This window comes from Papio anubis, chromosome 14, assembly GCF_008728515.1.
Source record: "Papio anubis isolate 15944 chromosome 14, Panubis1.0, whole genome shotgun sequence".
In the NCBI taxonomy this organism is placed as follows: domain Eukaryota; kingdom Metazoa; phylum Chordata; class Mammalia; order Primates; family Cercopithecidae; genus Papio; species Papio anubis.
The window spans coordinates 1066980-1093318 of record NC_044989.1 but is presented as its reverse complement, the minus strand read 5'-3'; the positions used below and the strand labels follow the sequence as shown (position 1 = coordinate 1093318).

At 43.5% G+C, this 26339-nt stretch overlaps 1 protein-coding gene across 1 annotated transcript in view; it reads right to left on the bottom strand.

Moving 5' to 3' along the window:
* SNTG2 (syntrophin gamma 2) overlaps nucleotides 1-26339 on the bottom strand; it is a 368413-nt gene that overhangs the window by 208580 nt on the left and 133494 nt on the right. Inside the window, exons 3-4 of the mRNA XM_009183595.4 lie at nucleotides 24786-24842; nucleotides 24627-24684 (exon numbers count right to left, since the gene is read on the bottom strand). Coding sequence (XP_009181859.2) covers nucleotides 24627-24684; nucleotides 24786-24842 — 115 coding nt within the window. The remainder of the gene's footprint in view (nucleotides 1-24626; nucleotides 24685-24785; nucleotides 24843-26339) is intronic.

Here is a 26339-nt window from a genome sequence, read left to right as displayed (position 1 = left end):
TAAATTCAAATCCATGGAATCCATTTTTCAGATTATTGTATGTATTCATATGTGTAATAAAAATGTATACAACTATTTTGCTCATTTTAAAAAAACAATTTTGTCTTCATACAGCCCCAAATGGTGAAATGAGTAGACTCTAGATATAATCATGATTCCATTATTCACAGTATGAAAAAATAAATAAATTACATTCCTTACAGAATGGCAAATTAAAAACCATATGATCATCTAAATAGATTCAGAAAAAAAGCATTTAATAAAATTTAACACTTCTTCACGACAAAAACTCTCAGTGAATAAGTATAGAAGAAAAGTACTTCAAAACAATAAAGGCCACATATAACAAACCTGCAGCTAACATTATGCTGAATGGAAAAGCTGAAAACTGGAACAAAACAAGGATGCCCACTCTCACCACTCTTAATCAACATAGTCCTGGAAGTCCTAGCTAGAGCACTCAGGCAAGAGAAATAAGGGACATCCAAATTGAAAAAGAGGAAGTCAAATTGTCCCTTTTTGCAGATGACATGATCTTGCATAGAAAAACCTAAAGGCTTTACCAAAAAACTCTTAGAACTGATAAATGAATTCAGTAAAGTTACCGAATACAAAATCAACATACAGAAATCAATAGTGTTTCTAAATACGAACAATGAACTTGCTGAAAAAAATCAGTAAACCAATCCCATTTACAACAGCCACACACATACACACACACACACACATATCTTAGAATAAATTTAACCAAGGATGTGAAAGATCCCTACACGGAAAACCATAAAAAATTGGTAGAAAAAATTGACGATGACACAATGGAATGACATAACATGTTCCTGGACTGGAAAAATCAAAACTGTTAATATGACCATACTCCCCAAAGTGATTTAAAAATTAAATGCAAACCCTATCAAAATACCAATGACATTCTTCACAGAAATAAAAAAGAAAATCCTAAAATCTGCACAGAACCACATGAGGCCCCAAGTAGCCAAGGCAATCCTGAGAAACAAGAATAAAGTTGAAGGTATTACACTTCCTGATTTAAAATTATATTACAAAGTTATAGTAACCAAAATGACATGGTACAGGCAAAAAATAGACAGACTAATCAAACAAGATAAGTATCCCAGAAATTAATCCATGTATCTATAGACAACATACTTTTTTTTTTTTTTTTTTTTTTTTTAACAAAGGGCACCAAGAACATACATTGAGAACATTTTCTCTTCAATAAATGGTGCTGGGAGAACTGGCTATTCACTTGCAGAAGAAGGAAACTGGACCCATCTCTCACTTTGTATAAAAATTCAACTCAAAATCGATCAAAGATCTAAATGTAAGACCCAAAACTATAAAACTACTAGATGATAAAAATAGAGGCAATGGTTCTGGACACTGGTCTGAGAAAAAATTGTATAAATAAGACCTCAAAAACACAGATAACAAAAGCAAAAATAAACAAATGGGATATATCAAACTAAAAAGGTTCTGCACAGCAAAGGAAACAACAGAGTGAAGAGACAAGCCACAGAATGGGAGAAAATATTTTCAAAGTATTCATTTGACAAAGGATTAATATCAGTATATACAAGGAACTCAAATCTCTCAACAGCAAAAAAAAAAAAAAAAAAAAAAAAAAAATCCTACTGAAAAATAGGCATATGATCTGAACAGACATTTCTCAAAAGAAGATAAATGACTAAAGATATGAAAAAATGCTTAAAATCACTAATCATTGGGCAATGCAAATAAAACCCACAATAAGATATTATCTTATCCCAGTGAGAATGGTTATTACCAAATAGACCAAAAATGACAAATGTTGGTGAGGGTGGAGAGGAAAGGAAACTCACACTGTTGGTGGTAATGTAACCTGGTACAGCCACCATGGAAAACAGTATGGAGCTTTCTCAAAAAACTAAAAATAGAACTACCATATGATTCTGGCAAACCCGCCACTAGCATTTCTCCAAAGGAAAGAAAATCAGTATGTCAAAGATATATCTGTACCCCATGTTAATTGTAGCAATATTTGCAATAGCCAAGATACGGAAGAAAGCTAAGTGTCCCACAACAGGTGAATGAATAAAGACAATGTGGTGTATACACACAGTGGAGCACTATTCAGCCACACACAGAATGAAACACTTCCATTTGTGGCAGAGTGGTACATTCTGTAGGACATTACTTTAAGTGAAGTCAGCCAGGCCCAGGAAGTTAAACACTGCATGTTCTCACTCATGTGGAAGCTGATCTCATGGAACTAAGGAGTAGAATAGTGGTTACTAGAGGTTGGGAAGGGGAAAGGGTAAAAGAGACATGGAGAGATTTTTTTAAGGATACAAAATTACAGCTACATAGGAGAAATACTTCTAGTGTTCTATAGCACTGTAGAACGATGATGGTTAGCAATAATATATTGTATATTTTCAAATAGCTAGAAGAGAGCATATTGAATGTTCCCAACACAAAGAAAAATTAAATGTTGGAGATGATGAATATAATTACCCTGATCTGAGCACTATATATTGTATGCATTGAAGCATCATCATGTACCCCATAAATATGCACAATTATGTGTTAATTTAAAAAAACACAGCTTCACCCTATCCCTGTACGCCACACCCTACTGTCTACTTCTGTCATTTATTCTATCATCATATCCTGTTCCGAAATTTACTATCTGATCTAATGTGTTACTTTTTGCCACAAGACAAAAAGTTTCTCCATTGAGATTAAGCAAAACACACATCAATATTAAAACAGCTGACATTTATTTACCGTAAATCTGCAAGAAAAGAAAGGTAGCATGTCCATCTCAAGTATGCCAGATGAGTCTTTCCTTCTGTGATTTATATTTACAATAACTCACCTTAGAAAACAATTCTGGTTTGGAGGTATGGTAGGTTATTAAGGGTTTTGAATGACTAACACCAAGATATTAGAGGAAAGCAGGAAACTTCAAACCTAAGGATACAAATAAAAATATGCGCAAATGCATGGGTGCTTTGAAGGTGAAGGGAGGGAGAGGGAAGAAGCAAGAGGAGGACAGGAGGAAGGGAGAGAGGAGAGGAAAGCTCAGCTTCCTATCACACACTCTTGACTTAAAAAAGGACAAAAACTCTACTTTGATAATAAAGTTCATGAATGAAGAAATGAAGTTTTAATATTATGAAATAAATATGCTATGCAAGAAATCTCTCGAGTAGTCAGACTTTAGTAAAGTAACTTAATATTTAGCATATTAAAATGAAGACTTTTAAATAAAAAGTTTTATTTAACATAATTTGAAGGTTAATGCTGCTGTTGATTCAAATTGTGAATGTCCTGTGGATGTCCAGTAGATTTTTGTTACTATTTTTTAATAATAATAGTATGTTTAAGGCATACAAAAAGATGTTATACATAGTAAAATGGTTACTATAGTGAAGCAAATTAACATATCCATCATTTCACCTGATTACCCATATTTTTGTTTTGTTTGTTGTGTGTGTGTGTCAAGAGCAACTAAAACGTAGCAGGAATCCCCAACATAGTATGATTGTGTGACCTTTAGTCCTCATGTGGGGCACTGGACCTCTAGACTGACTCACCTACTTGTGCACTGCTTTGCATCCTCTAACCTACAGCTCCTCATTCCTCCCCACCGCCATTTCCTCACTTCTGGTGGCCACTGTTTGATTGTCCTTCTCTGTATGTTTGACCTTTTCCTCAGGTTCCACCCATAAGTGAGGTCATGTGGTATTTCCCTTTAATGTCTGGCTTCTTTCCCCTGGCATAGCATCCTCCAGGTTCAACCCTGTTGTGACAAAGGGCAGGACCTCCTCCTTCTTTAAGACTGAGTAATATTCCATCCTATGTATTTTCAAATGGTAATTGACAATTTACAATTATATAAACTTATAGGGCAAAAATAATGTTACGATTTATGAATGCAATATGAGATAATGAAACCAAGCTGGTTAACATATCTATGACCTCAAATACTTCACGGTTTTATAATGAAAACATTTAAGATAATATTCTTAGCAATTCTGAAATGTACAATAATCTATTAGAAAGCTATCTTTGCCACACTGTGCAAGAGAACTTAAAAAAAAATCCCACTGCATAACAGAGTCTGTGCCCTCTGACCATCACCTCCCCATTCTCCAATCCCCAGCCTCTGTAAGCACCGCGTTACTCTCTGCTTCCACGAGGTCAATTGCTTTAGATACCACATATAAGTGAGAGCATGTGGCACTTGTCTTTCTGTATCTGCCTCGCCAGTTTTTAATTGGGTTACTTGTTCTTCTCCGATTAACTTGAATGAATTCTTCATAAATTTTGAACATTAGCCTCTTATCAGATACATGTTTTGCAAATATACTTTCCCCATCCACAGGCTACTGCTGCTGGTCTTGTTTTCTCTGCTGTGCAGAAACTTTTCAGTTTGATGTAGTCCAATTTATCCATTTTGCTTTTGTAGTCTGAGCTTGTGGTGTGACAGCCAAGAAATTATTGCCAAGGCCAATATCGAGGAGCTCGTCTCCTACGTTCTCTTCTAGTTTTATGGCTTCTGATCTTACAGTTAAGACTTTCATCCATTTTTGGTAGATTTCCTATATGGTTAAGCTAAAGGCCCAATTTCACTCTATCACATGTGGAAGTCCAGTTTTCCCAGTAACATTTATTGAAAAGAATATACATTCTCCATTGTATCCTCTTGATGCCCTTGTCCAAAATTAGTTGAATACATTTGTTTAGACTTATTTCCGGGCTCTGTATTCTGCTCCACTGGTGTATGTGTCTGCTTTTTATATCAACATCATACTGTTTTGATTACTACAGTAATATAATCTTAAATCAGAAATTGTGATGCCTTCAACCTTTTTTTTCTTAGAACTGTTTGGCCATTCAAGGTCTTTTGTGATTCCATATAAACATTTGAATTGTTTTTTTCTGTTTCTGTGAAAAATGTCATTGAGATTTTGATAGGGATTACGTGGAATCCTATATATCACTTTGGCTCATAGATGTTTTAGCAATGTTAATAACCATGAGCCCAGACACGAGCCCAAAATGACTTTCCATTTATTTCTATCTTATTCAATGTTTTGAATTGTCTTCATCAATGTTTTATAGTTTTCATTGTATAGGTCTTTTATCTCCTTGGTTATACTTATTGCTAAATATTTTATTTTTTTTCTGGTGCTTGCATTAATAAATGGGATTTTCTTGATTTTTCAGCTAAGTTATTATTTGTGTATAACAATGCTATTAATTTTTGCATATTAATTTCATATCCTGACACTTTACTGAATTTAATTATGGGTTCTAACAGTTTTTCTGTGAAATCTTTGGGGTTTTTACATAGAGAATCATGCAAACAGATAACTTTACTTCTTCCTTTGTGATTCGGATAACTTTTATTTATTTATTTATTTTTTGTCTGATTGCTCATGCAAGTACTTCCAGTGTCATGTGGAATAAAAGTGATGAGACTGGCCATCCTTGCCTCGTGGAGGATCTCAATGTTAAAGCGTTTGTTTTTTCATATTGATCATAATGCTAGCAGGAATTTTTCACAAATGGCTTTATTGTGAACATGCTTTCTATACCTGAACTGCTGAGATTTTTTATCATAGATACTGGGCTTTGTCAAATGATTTTTCTGCATCAGTCTGTTAATGTGATGTGTCACATTGGTGAATCTGAAAACGTTAAACCGGCCTCACATGCCATGGAAGACTCCTACTTGGTCATTGCATGTAATCTTTCTGATGTGCTGTTGGACTTGGCTTGCTAAAGTCATTACGAGAATGTCTGCATAATTTGTTTATCAGAAAAATTGGCCTGTAGTTTTCATTGTTAGTGACATCTTTGTTCAGCTTAGGTGTCACGGTGATGGTGGCTTTTAAAAATGCATATGTAATTATTCCCTCTAGATTTATTTGTTGAAAGAGTTGGAGAAGTATTGATATTATTTCTTCTCTGAATATTTGGTATAATTCAACCATGAAGCCATCTCGTCCTATGCTTTCTTTTGTTGAAAGGATTTGATTACTTCTTCTATGTCCCAATTTGGTTTTGGTCAGTTCAGTCTTTCTATTTTTTCCTGACTCAAACTTGGCAGGTTGTATTTTTCCACAAATTTATCTATTTCCTCTAGGTAGTCCAATTTTCTGGCATATAATCGTTCATAATAGTCCCTTATGATCCTTTCATTTCTGAGGTATCCATGGTAATGCCTTCACTTCTTTTTCTATTTGAAACTTCTTTTTCTTAGATTATAATATGGTTTGGCTTTGTATCCCCACCCAAATCTCATCTTGAATTATAATCCCCACAATCACCATGATCCCCACGTGTCAAGGGAGAGAACAAGTGGAGGTGATTGGATCATGGGGGCAGTTTCCCCCATGCTGTTCTCATGATACTGAGTGGGTTCTCACAAGGTCTGATGGTTCTACAAGTGGTAGGTAGTTCCTCCTGCCTTAATTCTGTTCCCTGCCACCTTATGAAGAAGGTGCCTTGCTTCCATGTGGTCAGAGATGATACTAGATAGAATTGCAATACAAAATTTGTTAAGACTTGTTTTATGGCCTAACATATGGTCTGCTCCACTGGTGTATGTGTCTGCTTTTTATATCAACATCATACTTCCACTATGATTGTAAGTCTCCTTCCACTATGATTGTAAGTCTCCTGAGGCCTCCCCAGCCATGCGGAACTGTGAGTCAAACTCTTTCCTTTATATAAATTACCCAGTCTCGACAGTTCTTCATAGCAGTGTTAGAACGGACTAGTACAGACAAAGAGTTTGCCAATTTTATTATATTTTAAAAAACAACTCTTAGTTTTACTAATTCTTTTTATTGTTTACTGTTGTCTGTTTGACTTATTTCTGTTCTGATCTTCTTTCCTTCCTTCTGTAAACTTTTGGTTTACTTTGCTATTCTTTATCTCATTTCTTGAGGCTTAATGTTAGACTATTCATTTGGGATCTTTCTTTTGTTTTAATGTAGGTATTTATCACTATCAATTTCCTTCTCACAACTGTTTTTGCTGCATCCCAGAAGTTCTGGTATGTTGTACTTCCATTGTTGTTTGTCTCAAGACAGATAGTTTTCAAACTTCACTTTTGATTCCGTAACCCATTGATTGTTCAGGACAATACTGTTTAATTTCTACCTATTTATGAATTTTCCAAGATTCCTCCTGTTATTGATTTTTAGTTTCCTTCCATGTGATCAGAGATGATACTAGATAGAATTGCAATACAAAATTTGTTAAGACTTGTTTTATGGCCTAACATATGGTTTATCCATGTGTATGTTCCATGTGTGCTAGAGAAAAATGTGTATTTTGCTGCTGTTGCATGGAAAGTTCTTTATATATCTGATAAGTCATTTTGGCCCAAAGTACAATTCAAGTCCTGTATTTTCTTATTGATTTTCTGTGTAGTTGATCTATCTATTGTTGAAAGTGGAGTGCTGAAGTCCCATATTATTATTGTATTGCTATGTATTTATCCCTTTACGTTCATTCATATTTGCTTTATCCAATGTTGGATGCATATATGTTTATGATTGTCATGTCCTCCTGATAAATTAGCACCTTTTCACTAGATAATGGCCTTTTGTCTCTTGTGACCGGTTTGGTTTAAAGTCTGTTTTATCAGATGTAAGTTTAACCACCCCTTCTCTCTTTTGGCTACCATTTGCATGGAATATTGTTTCCCTATCTTCAGTTTCAATATATGTGTGTCCTTAAAGATAAAGTGGGCCTCTTATAGCCAGTATATAGTTGAGATCATCTCTTTTTCGGTCCACTTCACCACTATATGTCTTTTGATGGGAGAATGTAGTCAATTTATATTTAAGGTGATTACTGATACATAAGGAATGACTAATGTAGTTCTCTCATTTTCTTGTTGTTGGTAAGGTGATTGATAGATAAGGAATGACCAATGCTGTTCTCTTATTTTCTTGTTTGTAATATTCAAGGTGATTATTGATAAATAAGGAAGGACCAATATCATTTTCTTTTCTTGTTGTTTTGTAATATTCAAGGCGATTATTGATGATAAGGAATGACCAATGCCATTTCCTTATTTTCTTGTTGTTTGGAATATCCAAGGTAACTACTGATAGAGAAGGAATGATCAATGCTATTTTCTCATTTTCTTGTTGTTTGTAATATTCAAGGTGATCATTGATAGATAAGGAATTACCAATGCCATTCTCTTATTTTCTTGTTTGTAATATTCAAGGTGATTATTGACGCGTAAGAAATGAGCAATGCCATTCTCTTTTTTTGTTGTTTGTAGATCCTCTGTTCCTTTCCTCCCCTCTTGTCTGCCTTTATAATGTGATAATTTTCTGTCGTGCTCAGCTTTGATTCCTTTATTTTTACCCTTTGTATATCTGCTATCATTTTGTTGCTGTTGTTGTTTTGTGGATATTATGAAGCTTATATAAAATATCTTATAATCTACAATTTTAAGTTGCTGACAACTTACTTTTTTTGTATACAAAAAAATCGAGCCTTTAACTTCTTCTCCACAGTTTATGTTTTTGATGTCACAATTTGCATCTTTTGACATTGTGAATACCTTAAAAAGTTATTGTGGCCTTAATTTTACTGTTTTGACTTTTTACCTTCATACTGGAGATATGTATGGGTTACACAACACCATGATGACACTGGAGTATGCTGAATTTGACTATGCACTTACTTCTACCAGTGAGTTTGGTAACTTCAGGTGTATTTGTGATAATGATTACCCTTTTCTAGCTGCTTGAAGTACTCCCGTAAGCATTTTAGATACAGCGAGTATACTGATAATGAAATCCTTTTTTTTTTTTTAAATCTAGGAAAGACTGACTTTCTCCATTTCTGAAGGGCAGCTTTGCTGAGCACAGAATTCTTGGCTAACGGTTTTTGTGTGTTTGTTTGTTTTCCTTGTAGGTATCATACTATTCTTTCCTGGCTTTCAAGTTTTCTGCTGAGAAATCCATTGACAAACTAATGGAGGTTCCCTTACATGCGACTTAACACTTTTGCTTCATTTAAAATTATCCTGTTTTGCCTTTGACTTTTGACACTTTGATTAAAACGTTCCTTGGTGAAGAACTCTTTGGGTTGAATATGTTTGGGGATCTTTGAGCTTCAAGAAATCGGATGACCATATCTCTCCCAAGACTGAAAACTTCCAAGTTTACAATAATTATTTTATTAAATAAGCTTTCTGTCCTTTTTTTCTGTTTTTGCTCCTTCTGAGTCCCATAATGCAGAACTTTTTTCATCTGATTGCTTCCTGTGAGTGCCGTAGGCTTTCTTCACTATTTTTATTCTGTTTTCTATTCAACTCTCCGAATGAGTCATTCCAAAAGACCTATCTTCAAGTTCACAGATTTTTTTTTTCTGCTGCTTAATCTAGGTCTGCTATTGAAGTCCTCTATTTTTTTTTTTATTATTATTTCATTGAGTTATTCAGCTTTGAGATTTCCGTCTGGTTCCTTTTTATGCTACCTGATTCTTATCTCTTCTAATCTTTAAGTAGTGCCTTTTGTAGGGGAAGATTTTCACATATAGATGGGCCTGAGGGTGCCAGCTGGGCAGGGTGCAGGGGTATAGTCTCTGTGCAGGTTCTTCAGTTGTAATGAATGTCAGTAATGACTGTGTGTCTAAGTGGTATAGGCTGCAGGAATTCAGGACAATGATGGTGGCAGCATAAGTCCAGGGTCCCTGGTGACAATGGCTTTACATATCCTACTGCTTTTGTCTTCTCTGTAGAGGGGAGTCTCAGCTGAGGGAATCTTTCTTAGCACAGGGTCTGACACAGCCCACAGGCAGCTGCAGTGGCACTGAGATCCAGGGCACAGGTACACAGGGCAGCTGTGGAGCCAGGGCCCTGGGCTCTGGGTGATGTGAAGCCATCGTGGCACCCGTTGCTCAAGGTGCAGATTCACTCTCTGGGGCTCAGGTGGCTTCAGATTGTCCACGAAGCTGGGATCTGTTGTTCTGAGGCAGACTCTGGCAGCTCAGACCTGGGGGGCCAGGTTTTAGCTCTAGTTCTGACCCGGGGGAGCTGGACACAGCACTGTCATGGCCCTGCGAGATAAGAGGTTCTCCAGAAGCTCAGCTCTTGGGACACAGGGCACAGCTGCAATCCTGGACCCAAAACCAACAGGGCACAGCAGCAACTAGAGCCAGGAGATGAGGTGCCACACAGTGGTAGCTCGGGGATGGTGGGACATGGCAGTGGCCCAGGCCCTGTGAGGCCAGTGCAGCAGCAGCAAGGACCCAGGAATGGCAAGACGCCAGTGCAGCCTGGGACCCACAAGGTGTGGAGCAGTGCAGTGGGGACTCTATGCCCTGGGGAGGCAGGAACCTCTGCAGCTTGAACTCTGGGGAGCTCGTCCAGTTTCAGGGAGGCAGGGAGCTGCTGCTGTCCACCCTGGAGGCTGGGGTGGCACAGCTCTGCCAGGGGTCTGATTCCCGAGGAACTGAGCTACCTCGTCTGCTCAGCCTCAGAAAGCACAGCCACACACAGGACTCTGTGAGGGCTCCAGCTCCCCAGGGGCAGAAGGCCGTGCCTGCCCTGCATGATGCCACCTTATATTTTAATTGATTTCATCTGTTTTGCTGAATTTGATGTTAAGTCTTCATTTCAAGGAGAAAGAAAAAAAGGAAAGATCATAGTAAAAGTTGTTTCTATTAAAATTAAATGATACACTGCAGTGTATTAATATCAGGAACTTGTTTAAAATTACAGTCACCTCAGATACCTTCTTGGTTTATATTCTGCAATGACTTCTCTATATTAAACAATCCAAGGCTCTCTGAAACCTTAAAGTGCCTTTGGAATTATTAGAAAAAGACTCAATCATCTTGAGTGATGCTCTTACCTAACTTTCTTAAAATAAACCTGCACATCAGAGCATCCACACGTCAGAGCACGCACATACCAGGGCACCCACACATCAGAGCATCCATACAGCAGGGCATCCATACACCACGGCACCCGCACACCAGGGCACACGCACACCAGGGCACCCGCACACCAGGGCACCTGTATACCAGAGCACCCCCAATTCTGGAGAGTTCTGCATGAACCAGGGCCACGTGTGAGCAGCTACAGCCTTGCCTGTGTAACTAGAGCTGTTTTCAAACCTGCTTCCCTGGCAGCTTTTGTTTCCTTTCCATTCCAATGTTGTCAGGCTGATAGTGTTCCAGTGAATAAGAGAAAACTGTTACAGACTCACACAATCTTTTAAATTAGGTAGCACTCACTAGCTCTGCTTCTCAGAAAGAAAGCCCTAAAACCCGTGACCACCAAGCTCACTTAACTCACAAGCATCCTAAGCTCTGAAGATGCCACATCCAGTCACCTACGATTCCATCCCCGTTGTCTATGTGTACTGCATAAACATAAGATGCTTCCGCCATAAATTCAATCATGATCTTCACTCACTAGTGTGTCAGTCATAAGGAAACTGATACTGTTCCCACCAGAGTCTGTTAGAAGAGGGACCCGTTGGCCCCACCCTCTGCCAAGGTCCTGGAGGCCAGGCCCTGGACTGTCTCGGAGTGACTCAAAAGGGCACCATGGGGTTTGAACACTGACCTGAATTCATTTCCAAAATCCTGCTCTTTTAAAATTTCTAGACTTCCCCAAACTTCAGTGACTGTCCCTGCACAAGGGACACTCTTCTTATCCTCCTTAAAGGACTGTAAGAGTTAAACTTCAGTACATGCGATTCTTCTCACAGAGTCTCTCTAAGTGGCCCTGAGAGATTATTTATCACTGATAACAGGGAAGTCTAAATTCTTGAAGTAATTGGAAGGACACTAGACATTTTGAAATATTATGTATATTTAAATTAAAAAGTACTTTTGATCTTCCAGGAAGGTCCCCAGTGGTGGACACTGACACTTGCCATAGTACTGGCTGAACTTGAGGAGCAATGGCAAAGCAGATCTCACAACAGCATCTTTGGGGCCAGAAGGATTTGTATCTCAGGCAATTTCTAAAGCAAAAACAACTGGATTATTTGCTGCACCCCCACACACCAGAGCACCTAAAGAAAGCTTTAGGGTTTTCTTTCTGAGAAGCAGAGCTAGTGAGTGCTACCTAATTTAAAAGATTGTGTGAGTCTGTAACAGTTTTCTCTTATTCACTAGAACACTATCAGCCTGACAACATTGGAATGGAAAGGAAACAAAAGCTGCCAGGGAAGCAGGTTTGAAAACAGCTCTAGTTACACAGGCAAGGCTGTAGCTGCTCACACGTGGCCCTGGTTCACGGAGAACTCTCCAGAATTGGGGGTGCTCTGGTATACAGGTGCTCTGATGTGGGTGCCCTGGTGTGTGGGTGCCCTGGTATGTGGGTGCCCTGGTGTGTGGGTGTCCTGATGTACAGGTGCTCTGGCATGAGGGTGCCCCAGGGTGCGGGTACCCTGGTGTGTGGGTGCTCTTACCTGCAAAGGAAGAGTGGCCCAGCAGCATGCTGACTCCCCTTCCTGCTTCCAGCCGCTCCTCAGGACGAAAGCTCTTCCTACTCAGAATTTAAATTCGACCTGCAGTGCACAGCACACGCACCTCAGGGCTTCTGATGTATCTTGCGATTCTTTTTGAGGTTTCAACATTTCTCATTTAGCTACAAAGTCCATTTTATATTATCCTTGTCAAGTTCTATTCACTTTGATAGCTTTAAAAGCATGTCTTTCATTGATTCATTAGCAATAAAGCAGTAACACTGGAATACTCTTCATTCAATCTGCTGTACTTCTGTCTAGATCTTGGGATTGGAAAATGGGACTCCCTTCATTCTTACGGAAAGCTAACTTGAGACAAAAAGCAGATTTCAGCTTGAGATAGAAAGCATGGTAAGGAAAGTTAGGCTTGAAAGTTCCAAACTGAATTCCACATCCACCCACCCCAAGGTGACAAAAGGTTTCTGACAATCCATTTCTATACACATTTAGCCAGATCCAGGTTCAACCATCTAAAATAGAAGGACTCTATCAAATATTCACAGACCTCCAGAAGAAAAAACAGATCGTAGCTGACTTATTTATTAGTGCAGCCACATTGGCCTGAGTAGTTGTATCACATTTTCAATTTCAAAAGCCATTTTTCACAGCCTAGAAAGGAAGATATGGCAGCACAGCAGACACGATGAATGTCAAAGGCAAAGGCCCAGCGGTGTGAGGAGTGGATGCCAGAGAGGCAGTGCTGTGGATTCCAGTTCTGGGAAGAGGCATCCCAGCTGCTCCAGTCTCTGCTTTCTGAGGAACACTGGGGACATTCATCATGGGTTTTTTTAGAGTGTGTGAAGGGCAGGACCTTACTTTAACATAAAGACATCTAAGTCAATATTTACACGGGAAGGGAGGGAAGCAGAGGAGAAATATAAGTATTAGGGGAGAAAGGCTTCACAGCACATTCAGCAGAACAGGTGAAATAAATTAAACACAGAAAGAAATCAATCACAGATCTGGCATAATGAAGGCATGTGCATGGCAGTAAGACACCAACAACAGGTGAAAATTCTAGAGAATAATAAAATACAGGTGGAGGCCCATGTCATGGTGATCCTATCACACAAAGCTCAAAAGTCTCTGTGACTCTGGTATGAAAAGGGTGATTCTTCCCGTGTTCACAGGTGTCCAGGCTGTGACTTTAGAAAATGATAGGATCCAGACAAAACCCCGCCACAGCCGCTGTGCCACAGAGACCTGAACGGGGAGCTTTGGGACCTGGGTTTTATGTTCCCTTTCCTTCCCCACCAAGTGTAGTATATATATTTGGTTATAGAAATAGTCGTTCTGTGTAAGTGTGTCAATATCTTTATGAGTAACAGTGAGCCTCGTGTCCAACCTGACATTCCCACTATAGTGCAGGTGGCCTCTGTGTAAGAGCCCACCCTTCAGCTGAGGATACTTCCTGGCACTGAACAATGAATGTTCCACATAAGAATGACTGAAGGGTTCTCGTTCGTCTTGCCTTTCTTTCTGAGACAAAACACCCCTTCCTTTCTGTGCAATTTTCTGAGTATTTTCTAATTGTCCCATCTGTCTCCCGAATATACACATCAAATTAGCTACAGGGCCCAGGCCTATCCAAAGTCTTACAGAAACTTATTATTTATCAAATTATTTATTACCATTTAAGTGGAATTAAATTGTGGTTGTGAATGAATTTTATTTGTACCTAATGAGATGATATGCTATAGTAGGAAGAAGCGGATTTTGAGGGAAAAATCTAAGTGTATAAGTATATGACTCTTCACCAGCCCTTGTGAGCTGAGTAAAACTGGGCAACTCAGGATTCCTCTGTTTATCTGCTGCCCTATGAAATGTGAATGATCATGCATCCCTCGTCCATTTCATATACTTTTTATGAAGATCCAATGAAAATAGAAGTTATTTTCCTATGACAAAATATCAGTGTCAGGAAATCCTATGCAGATGGAACCCTCTAACTTTCATGTCCTTTTTCACATGGTTTTCATCATCCATTCTCTGTGTGTTATATGCAGTCTGACTTGGGTTTCGAAGGTTTTGCCGTGCTGGAAATACCACATGTAAATTCCATCCAATCATAGAGGCGTACTTCATTCTTCTTCATTGCGTTAAGTATGAACAGGGTGATCACCGAGAACAAGCCTCTGTGAGGGGGAATAAAAGCAGCTTAGGGGACTTTGCAAGCCACTTTTGATTTCCGAAAGCATGACATGTCATGATGCAGATGTGCATCCAGCTCTCCGTACCACGCACCCGAAAGACAGTGTGCGTCCACTACTACCAAGGAGCTCTCCATACCTTGCACCCCAATGACAGCGTACGTCCACTATTACCAAGGAGCATGGTGAGAAGCCTCAGGGTCGGGCACCAGGTGAGCATCCTGACCCCGCTGTGACATGCGGGGGAGGCCAAGCTTCCAGGTGAGGGTGGGGACTTGGGGTGGAAGGAGCATGATGAGAAGCCTCGGGGTCGGGCACCAGGTGAGCATCCTGACCCCACTGTGACACGCAGGGGAGGCCAAGCTTCCAGGTGAGGGTGGAGACTTGGGGTGGGCATCGTGTGCCACGCATTGGAGGAGGGAGGAGACGAACATGGCTGCGGGACCCAGGATGCAGAGGTGAGCTGGAAAGCCCAGCCTGCACATTGGCTCTTCTGTAAGCAATGGAGTCATGGATGATTTCTGGGCCGGGGCAGCAGGGTCCTGAGGAAGAACCTCATTGGAGGGAGGGTGAGCAGGAGCTCAGCATCCTCACTACTGAACCACGCTCAGAGCAATTCAATCCTCATAAAATCTATGTATAGAACAGTGTCAAATCCAATTGCCCATGGTGATTTTAGGTATTAAAACAGATTTTTTGCTGACCGGCTGCTGAGTAGGCTGGCAGGCCGCCTTAAGGAGCACGCATGTGGTTCCTGATTTGTGAGCCTTGGCGGGTGTACACACCTTTCTGAAGCAGTGAATGAAAGTGTGAAGGACACCATATCTAAGAATTTAAATGTCTAAGCAGCTAAGGCGGACCTCATGCAGAACCTCATATGGCAACCACCCTTATCTAAGTTGTAAGCCCTGCAGCAGATGCCTGAAACCATGGACATGGACAGAAACAAATCCCAGGCAAGGCCTCTGCGCGGCACAGCTGGCAGTGACAAAATGTAAGTGGGGCCACCCCACACTCACCCCACCCCCACCACACCCTCCCAGCCTCGTGGCAGAGCCCGGCCTGCTCCCACGGTTCAGCAGAGGGCAGAGTGTGTTGCTCTCAGGGAAAGGAACCCCTGAATTCCCCTAACTCAGGGGGTGGCAAAAGGTTGTCAAACACCTCATGAAGAACTGGCTCCCTCAGCCTTTCTGAGGGCGAACTTCAAACAGCTCACCAAGAACTGGCTCCCTCAGCCTTTCCGAGGGCGAACTTCAAACAGCTCGCGAAGAATTGGCTCCCTCAGCCTTTCTGAGGTGAACTTCAAACAACTCACCAAGAGCCTTGGCTCCCTCAGGCTTTGGGGATGAACTTCAAGCAGCTCCACGAAGAACCTGGCTCCCTCAGCTCAGTGGGCAAACAACTCATGACTGGCTCCCTCAGCCTTTCTGAGGCCGAACTTCAAACAGCTCCACGAAGAACTGGCTCCCTCAGGCTTTGGAGGATGAACTTCAAACAGCTCGCTGAGAAAATTGAAACCCCTCAGCCTTTCTGAGGGTGAACTCAAACAACTCACAAAGAGACGCTGGCTCCCTCAGGCTTTAGGATGAACTTCAAACAGCTCATGAAGAACTGGCTCCCTCAGCCTTTCTGAGGGTGAACTTCAAACAGCTCACGAAGAACTGGCTCCCTCAGCCTTTCTGAGGGCGAACTAAACCTTTCAGTGAAGAACTGGCTCCCTCAGCCTTTCTGAGGGTGAACTTCAAACAACTCACAAGAACTGGCTCCCTCAGGCTTTGGATGAACTTCAAACAGCTCATGAGAAGAGACGCTGGCTCCCTCAGCCTTTCTGAGGTGAACCTCAAACAACTCACAAAGACTGGCTCCCTCCAGCCTTTCTGGTGAACTTCAAACAGCTCATTGAAGAACTGAGCTCCCTCAGCCTTTCTGAGGGGTGAACTTCAAACAACTCCTGAAACCCCTGGCTCCCTCAGCCTTTCTGAGGGTGAACTTCAAACAGCTCACGAAGAACTGGCTCCCTCAGCCTTTCCAAGGGCGAACTTCAAACAACTCATCAAGAACTGGCTCCCTCAGCCTTTCGGTGAGAACTTCAAACAGCTGTGAGAAGGTGGCTCCTCAGCCTTTCTGAGGTGAACTTCAAACTCATGAAGAACTGGCTCCCTCAGCCTTTCCGGTGAACTTCAAACTAACTCATGAAGAACCTTGGCTCCCTCAGCCTTTCTGGTGAACCAACAACTCACCAAGAACTGGCTCCCTCAGCCTTTCTGAGCTGAACTTCAAACTGCTCACCAGAACTGGCTCCCTCAGGCTTTGGATGAACTTCAAACTCCACGAGAAGAATTGTCCCTCAGCCTCTCTGAGGGCGAACTAAACAACTCATGAAGAACTGGCTCCCTCAGCCTTTCCGAGGGTGGGCAAACAGCTTCCTTGAAAGAACTGGCTCCCTCCAGCCTTTCAGTGAACCTCAAACAACTCCTTGAAGAACTGGCTCCCTCAGCCTTTCCAGTAGGAACTGGAAGCTCATCAAGAACTGGCTCTCTCAGCCTTTCTGAGGGCGAACTTCGGTCCGTTCCAGTGGGTGGGATGGAAATGAAGGAACACCGTGGAGGCTTTTTCCTTCCTGGAGATGGATCCACGGCGCACTGCTTCGGGGGTGGTATCCCGTTTCCTTTCTTTCCTTCATAAAAAGAAGATACGTTGTCTTGAAATACAGCCACCACTTTGCAAATATCCTCAATGAACATGAGGATAAAACCCACAAGCCAAGGATGGTGCCGTGGGAGGACAGAAAGATACTGGGAGGAAACCACAGCACACAACCAGATTTCTTGTTCAGTGAGAAGAGCAAGCCATATTCACTCAAACCACCATAAGCTGAGAGGATTTCACAGCACACACGGCCATTCCTGGGTGGAGTCCCCAGGTTTTCACAATGCCAACACCCTAGGGCCACACACACTGACAAAATGACACATGGCAAGTCTCAGGCCAGGTCGACAAGTGAGTTTTTCCTTTCTCCATTTGTCTTTTCCCTGAGGTACATACATGCAGAAACCTAAAACTTAGATAAATATGTGCACATTAGAAGTCTATTGACTTAACAAAAGAAGTTCAACTACAAAAAGAAAGCTCAATACAAAGTGTTTATTTTTAAATTATCTTGAGAGAATTAATCAAATCTATATCAATAATCAATAAACCATGCATCAAACAGCAGACCGTGTCACTCAGCTGGTCCGAAAAGACACTGCTTTTTCCTTTTCTGGTTTAATAATTTCACCATTACTACACTAAGAAGTTATCAAAATAACATCACTCAACCCTAGGCAACACCAACATAGAGCAATAACCCAAGGAATGTACAAAAACAAAGAATAAATGAAGAAATGTCGTAACCACATTGCACTGGTTCTTTCCAAATGTTTGAAAGACAGCACCGGATGATGACCCAGAAATGGGTCTTGGGGGTCACTCCCCGGCTCTGCTATTTACACGTGTGTCCCTGTGCAAACTCTTTAACGTATCTTTGCCTCAGTGTCCTCATCTATAAAATGGGAATGAAAATCCCAGTCATCATCTCATAGGGTAGTTAAAGGTCATACCATGAATGCCTGAAAGTATTAGCAAAAATGTAGCTATATTTTTCTTAGTCTTATCCATACATGACATAATTTCATTTATATTTTTGCTTATTATCTTCTCCCACTATAATGCACACTCTCTGAAAGCAAGAACTCAGTCTATTTTTCGCTTCTCTCAGCACAGAGGGCAGTGCTTAGCACTCAGGGGTCTACAACGTTTGTTAACCGAACGACGGAATCGATGAGTGTGCGCCTGCAATCACAGCATGCGCAGAGGCTTTGTCTAGTGTTTATGAAGTTTAACATCATCAAATGGATCATTTGTAGAAATTTATAATCATGGTCAGGCACAGTGGCTCACGCCTGTAATCCCAGCACTTTGAGAGGCCGAAGCGGGCAGATCACGATGTCAAGGGTTGAGACCATCCTGGAAAACATGGTGAAACCCCATCTCTACTAAAAATACAAAAATTAGCTGAATCCCAGCTACTCAGGAGGCTGAGGGAAGAGAATTGCTTGAACCCGGGAGGCGGAGCTTGTAGTGAGCCGAGATCGCGCCACGGCACTCCAGCCTAGGTGACAGAGCAAGACTCTATCTCAAAAAAAAAAAAAAGAAAAAGAAATTTATAATCATTATTTGAAAGGTTAATGAATTGAAGGAATTAAAATTGGTGATTGACATTTAATGCTGAAGAAAAATTATACTTAAGTTTTCAAATGTAATATTAACAAATTTCCCATTAAACACAATGAAAATAATTATATATCTCCCCGAAAATATACAATCTCACCAGGTATTCAACAATGTCTAGACATATGTGCTTAACCCTATATCTGCACTGAGGAGAGTCTCAGACCTATCTCCACCTCTCAGCCTCTCCACACCCATGACGTGGACCTGTGGATCCCAAGTCCCCTGTGATGAGTGTGAGGTCTGAAGGTCTCCACATCAGAGGGACCAGGGGGCAGGGGCTCCAGGGCGTGGAATCCTGCACGCAGGCCGCACCTCAACGGTACAATCAGAGCCTCTCTCTGTCAGGCTCTGCACAGCTGCTGAGGCAATTCAGATGCTCAAGAGTCACTTCGCGAAGAATTCAAGGCACAAGTGAACTGAGCCGGGCTGCCTGGCTCCACTCTGACATCAGGCAACCGTCCAACCTCGGGATGTCCACACTCCTAACTCAGGCCTCAGGAGCCTTCTCCACTCCACCTACAGTAAGTCTCTGGGGAACCACCTCAGTGCCATTCATTTAATTTAAATGCCTCTCTTTAAAAAGTGTCTTACCCTGATATTGTCCTCTGAGCCTCACAGGTACACTCCGCTGGCCAGCAAATCAGCCCTGAAACGCAGCACGGATCCCCTGCTGTCCACGCTCTGCTTCCGACATTCACTCAACACCCCAGGACCTGTGCGGGCCATTTCACTAAATGCACCATCGGCCCACCTGGTGCTGAGGCTAAAAGGAAACCTCAACCTGGCCTGAGTCCTCCTTCCTCTCAGACACACAGCCCACCCTTCAGCAGCATGTGACATGGAGCCTCCGAGGACATCCAGCTTCTGGCCACTTATCTACAGATTCACCAAAATCCCAGAAGGGCAGGGACAGCGGCCCCTCCTACACCCTGCACTGGCTCTCCACCTTCCTCCCTGCTTCCTGGAGCAGCTTCCTCACAACAGCCAGGGGGACTTTTCTTAAGTGAGAAGCTACCCTAATCACTCTATTTTAAACAAACTTCAGCTGACTCTCTCTCACTCACAGGATAAAATCATTAACCACATTACAAAAAACAGCGCCCTCTACCCGTCTTCTCCGTACCACGGTTTCGCTCACTCCACAGGAGCCGTCATTTCTGCAAATGTATCGCACGTGTGTTCACTGCCAGCCTTCTCCAGTTGTCTACAAGCTCTGCAACGGCGAGAATTCTGCCTTGGTCTCTGCTGATGGCCCGAGAAGCGTCTTATCCATATAAGTTGTTTATTAAATAGGATTGGATAAATTCATGGATAAACAAGCAAACTAATAATTTTATATTTTGTGCTGATCTAACATCTCACAACTGCCTCATTCTTAAAAATGAGCGAGGTGAAGCCTCGGGTTACCTGGCTGCTCTGGCGTCCCTGGAGAATGAGAGCTGGAGAGCCTTCCCACCTGTCCTGGCCTTTCATCACCTGGGGATAACTGCATACCTGCTCATCCAGAAGAGGATCTAAAACATGGAGGAATGCAGACAGTTTCTCTTAGCATCCGTAGGGATTCCTAGTTCTAACTAATCACCCCATGTTTGGTCTGTCTGCCTCCCGACCTATCTGGCGACTCCATGCTCTGTGGGGTAGAGGGTATGCGCTCCTGGGTTATGCTCTGTGGGGTAGAAGTATGTGCTCCTGGGTTATGCTCTGTGGGGAAAGAGGGTATGTGCTCCTGGGCTCTGCTCTGTGGGGTAGAGGGTATGCACTCCTGGGCGCCAGCACCAAAGTCCACAGAGCCTCCTGCACTCCCTTCATCCTGAGGCCAGACTCCTGTGTCAGTTTAATACAAGATATTCAGGACAACCCAGGAGCTCTGCTCGCCTGTAAAACACTCGTTCTGTGGTTTACACGGAAGACATAAAATAAATGAGACAAAGCCCCTGATCCCTTAAACTCACAATTCATTGCCAGGACTTTCTGTTACTGACTGTGCATACAATGAAGATATAAGTGTGTCTCCAAAATATGAACTCTGGCACAGCGGATGAAATGGATCCTGGTGGGGAGAGGCAGGTGCAGCCTGGAGGAACCATGTAAGTTCATCTCCAAGTGCTGCTGAGGTCGCGGGCCTGGGCCTGGAGGGGTGGTGAGGATGGAGACAGGCGAGCTGGCAGGACGAGGGGGCAGCAGGGACGGGCAGGCAAGGCTCTGGGTGGGAAATCTGCAGCGGGTACGGAACGCAAGCCTGGAAGCCGGCCCGGGAGGAGTGTGGGGACCTCCCACTGGGGCTCCCCACTGGAGTTACTTGTGAAGCTTCCAATGTCAGAAGAGAAGTGCATCAGCACGGTCTGCGGACTGGTAAGACGGGATCTCCCGGGTCCCAGTTTCTCCTGACCACACCCACCAAGCCTTGGTTGCTTGAGGCAGGGATGCTGGCTTGGGAGGGCACACGGGCTACAACCCCAGGGTCGCGCTCACACTCTAGGGAGTGTGGCCTTCTTGACCTGTTTCTCCCCCTACAGGAAAAATAGATTTTCTTTCTGAATTAACCATAAACATCCTTTACTGAATGTTACCTGTTGACTAACCTTACTGTCTTATTCTCTTTTCTGGGACTTTTCATCATATCCACCAATTAAAAAGTAAAACCCCACTAATGAAAATAACTAAAAATGTTCACAAAGATGAGAGGAACAGAGCTGCATCAGGCCATGCCTTCTTTCCACTATCCACCAGTCAGCCAGATGGCTTCAGGGGTGCAGCAGGAACCAACCACACCCGACACAGCAACGGTGGACCCACGGCTCCATGTGGAATCACACTTCATGCGCGCCAAAGCACTGAGCTCTGCAAAGCTGGTCAACACAATTATAACGCTTGATGTAATACATGCAACAAAATACTGTAGTTCAAATGAATCATAATGTTTCTTTTGAAATGCTCTAAAAACCTCAAAAAGAGGCCAGGTGCAGTGACTCATGCCTATAATCCCAGCACTTTGGGAGGCCGAGGCAGGCAGATCACCTGAGGTCAGGAGTTCGAGACCAGCCTGGCCAACATGGTGAGACCCCACTTCTACTAAAAATACAAAAATTAGCCAGGCGTGGTGGCGGACACCTGTAATCCCAGCTACTCGGGAGGCAGGGGCAGGAGAATCGCTTGAACCTGGGAGGTGGAGGCTGCAGGGAGCCGAGATCACACCATTGCACTCCAGCCTGGGCATCTCAGTGAGACGTCGTCTAGGGGGGGGGAGGGTGGGGGAACAAACCAAAAAAAAAAAGAATTGTCCTTTCATTCAGAGGTCTGCAAAGCTCCCTCACTTTTCCTGCCATCTTGGTTATAACTAACACTATTTCTTGCAACACTGAAGTTCCTAGGTTTCCTTCCGAACAGCCCCTGCTGTCTCCGAGGCCGAGGCCGCCGCTGGGTTTTGGGGGTTGCTGGCCCCTAATTCCTGATTAAATGGAAAGCCGTCTGCTGCGAGTTTGAAGGCAGGTTTGTAAGCTTGCTCCAAAGGAGAAAACTGTGCTGCTGACCTGACTCCTAAATGTCCTTCTGGTGAAAAAGAATCTTTACCCGGATGCAGACTTCACGGCGAATCATTCTGTGGAAACCTCTCTTCCCTGAGAACAGGTTCAGAGCTGCCGTGGGGAATTCACATCCCACTGAGACAATCTCCGCAGCAGAGCATGATCTCCTGCACCACACATCGCTGTCCCCGATACATCGTGCCCTCACCACCCACCTTCAGAGGACCCTGACCATCGCTGCCCTCCGCACCCACCTTGGAGAGGACCCACGGCCATGTTGTCCTGACCGGCAGCTGCCCTCCCACCGCACCCACCTTCAGAGGACCTGACCATCGCTGTCCTGACCATCCCTTTGTCTGACCATCGCTGTCCTCACGCACCCACCTTCCAGAGGACCCTGACCATGGCTGCCCCTCACCACACCACCTTCAGGACCTGACCCTCGCTGTCCCCTCACCACACACCCACCTTCAGAGGACCTGACCATCACTGTCCTCACCGCACCCACCTTCAGAGGACCTGACCATCGCTGTCCTGACCATCGCTGTCCTCACCGCACCCACCTTCAGAGGACCTGACCATGGAGTGCCCCTCACGCGCCACCTTCCAGAGGACCCACGACCCTCCCTTTGCCCTCACCACACCCACCTTCAGAGGACCTGACCATCGCTGCCCTCACCGCACCCACCTTCAGAGGACCTGACCATCGCTGTCCTGACCATCGCTGCCCTCACCGCACCCACCTTCAGAGGACCTGACCATCGCTGTCCTGACCATCGCTGTCCTGACCATCGCTGTCCTCACCGCACCCACCTTCAGAGGACCTGACCATCGTGCCCTCACCGCGCCACCTTCAGAGGACCTGACCCTCGCTGTCCTCACCACACCCACCTTCAGAGGACCTGACCATCGCTGCCCTCACCGCACCCACCTTCAGAGGACCTGACCATCACTGCCACACCCACCTTCAGACGACCTGACTCTCGCTGCCCTCACCGCACCCACCTTCAGAGGGCTGGTGGTTAAGGCTTCCCCAATCTGGGACCTCCGTCCTCTTCGGGGCACTCTACCTGCATACTGGGCTTATGGTTTGGGTAAAATTGGATGAAATGAGTAAGAATGTTTTGAGAAAAAGCATGAGCTTATTCTGTGCTTTTCACCCAAAACCTCCACATTTCTGGTAGTGTGGAGAGAAGCATGTCCCCTCCAGGGACACAGCCAGCAGTCCCCTGCAGTGGCTGTGCTTTCCGGTGTGAGGCACATGAGGTCATAAGGCCACCCCGCCTCGCCCACTCTGTCTTACTTCCTGTTCCCCCACAGGCCTCAAGGACATAAGCTAATCGCCCCCCAACACAGCACATGTCCAGGTGCCCCTTGCTCTGGAGAATAGGGGAGGAGCGGCCTGAGGCTGCACACCCAGGAGCTGCTGGACCAGGTGGGAGGAGGCCAGCTGTGGGGATGCAAAATCCTCCTGACAAGGAGACAGATGCATGCAGTTTAACGCAGGGGGGTCATTATGTCCAAAATCGAATTGTATGAGAAACAATCTGCACAATAGTGGAATGTGTGGCCAGAAGTCCCACCCTCACTTTTCAATTGCACACAGGGTAATCTCTCCCTATGAATGTCAGTTATTCTTGTGATTATTCCCATAGCCAGTGCTTCATTTCATGAACTGAGGTAGCAGTCAGTGCAGTACCGCCAGCTGCCAAGTGCAGAACGGACGGGTTTCAGCCCCGCCTGGCGCACTCAGCTAGTCCTGCAACAGGCAAGTTACGTTCTTACGCTTGTCAGATACTTCAACGACCACTATGGACTTCTCCATCTGTATTTAATTCTCCTCAATTTTTAACATACCTTAAACTCCACGTTCAAACCCCTGAATCATCAATATCTTTAGAGGATAACCTGATACATCAAACAGAGAATTACTGTCTGTCTTAAGGGCCAGAGGGATCAGTAGAGGTTAAAAAAGGCAGCCTCAGATGAGGGCATAAGAAGCATCCTTTGAAAAAGACACAGCTACGAAAATAAAACGGAAGTTTAGGTAATCGAGCAAAATACACATCTGCTGATTTTTATCATTTTCAGTAGTTTGTTATCTTACAAATGGCTGCGATGCATACACAGGTCATTTTGACTGTTTTTACCTGCTTGGTCTTTGAATATTTTTGATATGACGACGGGGACGTTGTGCTCAGAACCTCCCTGAAAGACAAAGCCATCAGAAAGAAGCACGGTTATCATGATTCACACTAAAAAGTTCTTCAAAAATAAAAAGCAGGAATAAAGAAAACCATTTCCCATACCTTTATACTCAGGCCCAAGCCGCTAACTGCCTGTCTGCGAAGTGTAACAGTTCTGTGCTTTAAAAAAGTTTAGAAAACAAACCAAGTTTAGGTTAAAATGCACTATCAGAAAGTAAATTCAAAAGAAATTCTTCATTTAAACAGAAATACTTGTTAAATTATATTTCCAAAGCAACCTTGGCTAAATATGATAGTAATGACACTATTTCAAACCTTTAATGTGTGGTATTGCACGTATGAAAACAAAGACGGTGATAAAGAATAGGCCCCGTGAAATGCAGGGAGAGTCTCTGCACAGCTGCCATCCCATCTGCAATCTGCTTGTGAGGAACGGAGCTCTAGCAAAGAAATGAGGGGCCCACCTTCTCCAAGGTGGTGAAAGGGAAGTGGGGCGGGGCACTCAGTCCTGTTTTAAATCTGGACTCTTCCCGCCAACCCCAGGACGGGCTCCCTCTTCACTGTGCATCTCTGCTGAAGTCAGCCATGTTTAGGACAATCTTCAACCAATATTAATTTAAGAATGATCAATTTTTTCACGTCCTCTGACCACAGGTGCCTGGGATATTTAAGGGTACGTTGTGATAAAAAGCTAAAAGCACAATAGGCCCTTAACTGGCTAGTGAAATGGTAAAAATCTCCAAATCTCTTGCGCACTAAGCCATGCACCTGTGTTTGCTAATCTGATGAATGCGACTGTTGCCAACTTCAGGTAGACACTGGTGACTGGTGCGCTCTGAGGGGTGCACGAGGTGGCCTGGAGTAGACGGACAGTGGCCAAAGGGTGCCTTTACCTCAAAAAGACACTACAGGAAAAACAGAAGTGACAGACATTCTTTGAGTTCTAGGTGGAAACATGAGCATGTTCAGGCTGAATGGCTCTGAAAGGAATCTGTTGTGCAAAGCAAGGACGAAGAAGTAAGACGGTGGCAGAGCTCATGCCGAAGGGGGGACCTGGGAGCTCCCACCCTGGACAGCGGTGCAGGTGCAGATGCAGGAAGGCTGCTGTGAGGACTTCCACAGCCTGAGACACCCCAGGAATGTCCTTCTTAGGGGGAATACTTTATAAACTCAAAGGAAAGAAACCACAAATTAGAGCAAATAGACCTGCGTTAAATTTTTTTGCGCATATATTTTTAACTGACAAAAATAATTTTACACACAGAAAAAGAGCTGTATTTCAGGGATCTTGCTAGAGAGTGATCGTGTTGACTTTTTCTTGGTCTTAGGCTGCGTTCCAGATGCTGTGAACAGCAAAGTCAGAGCCACCCTGGGACGTCCATACCGTGAGCTCTTATCACATCCGCATTCTCAGTATTTACCTGAAACGCCACAGATGCTTCCCAGCCACACTGCACCCTGGACAGAGTAACAGACGGGCTCTTAAATCCCATCAAAGCATTACTGACAACAGCCAAGATACGGATACAACCCAAGTGTCCACCAGCAGATGCGAGAACAAAGAAAACGCAGTGGTTCCCCCAATGGAGCATCCTTCAGCCATAAAGAGGGAAGTCCTGCCATCTGGAACAACGCGGATGAGCCTGGAGGTCACTG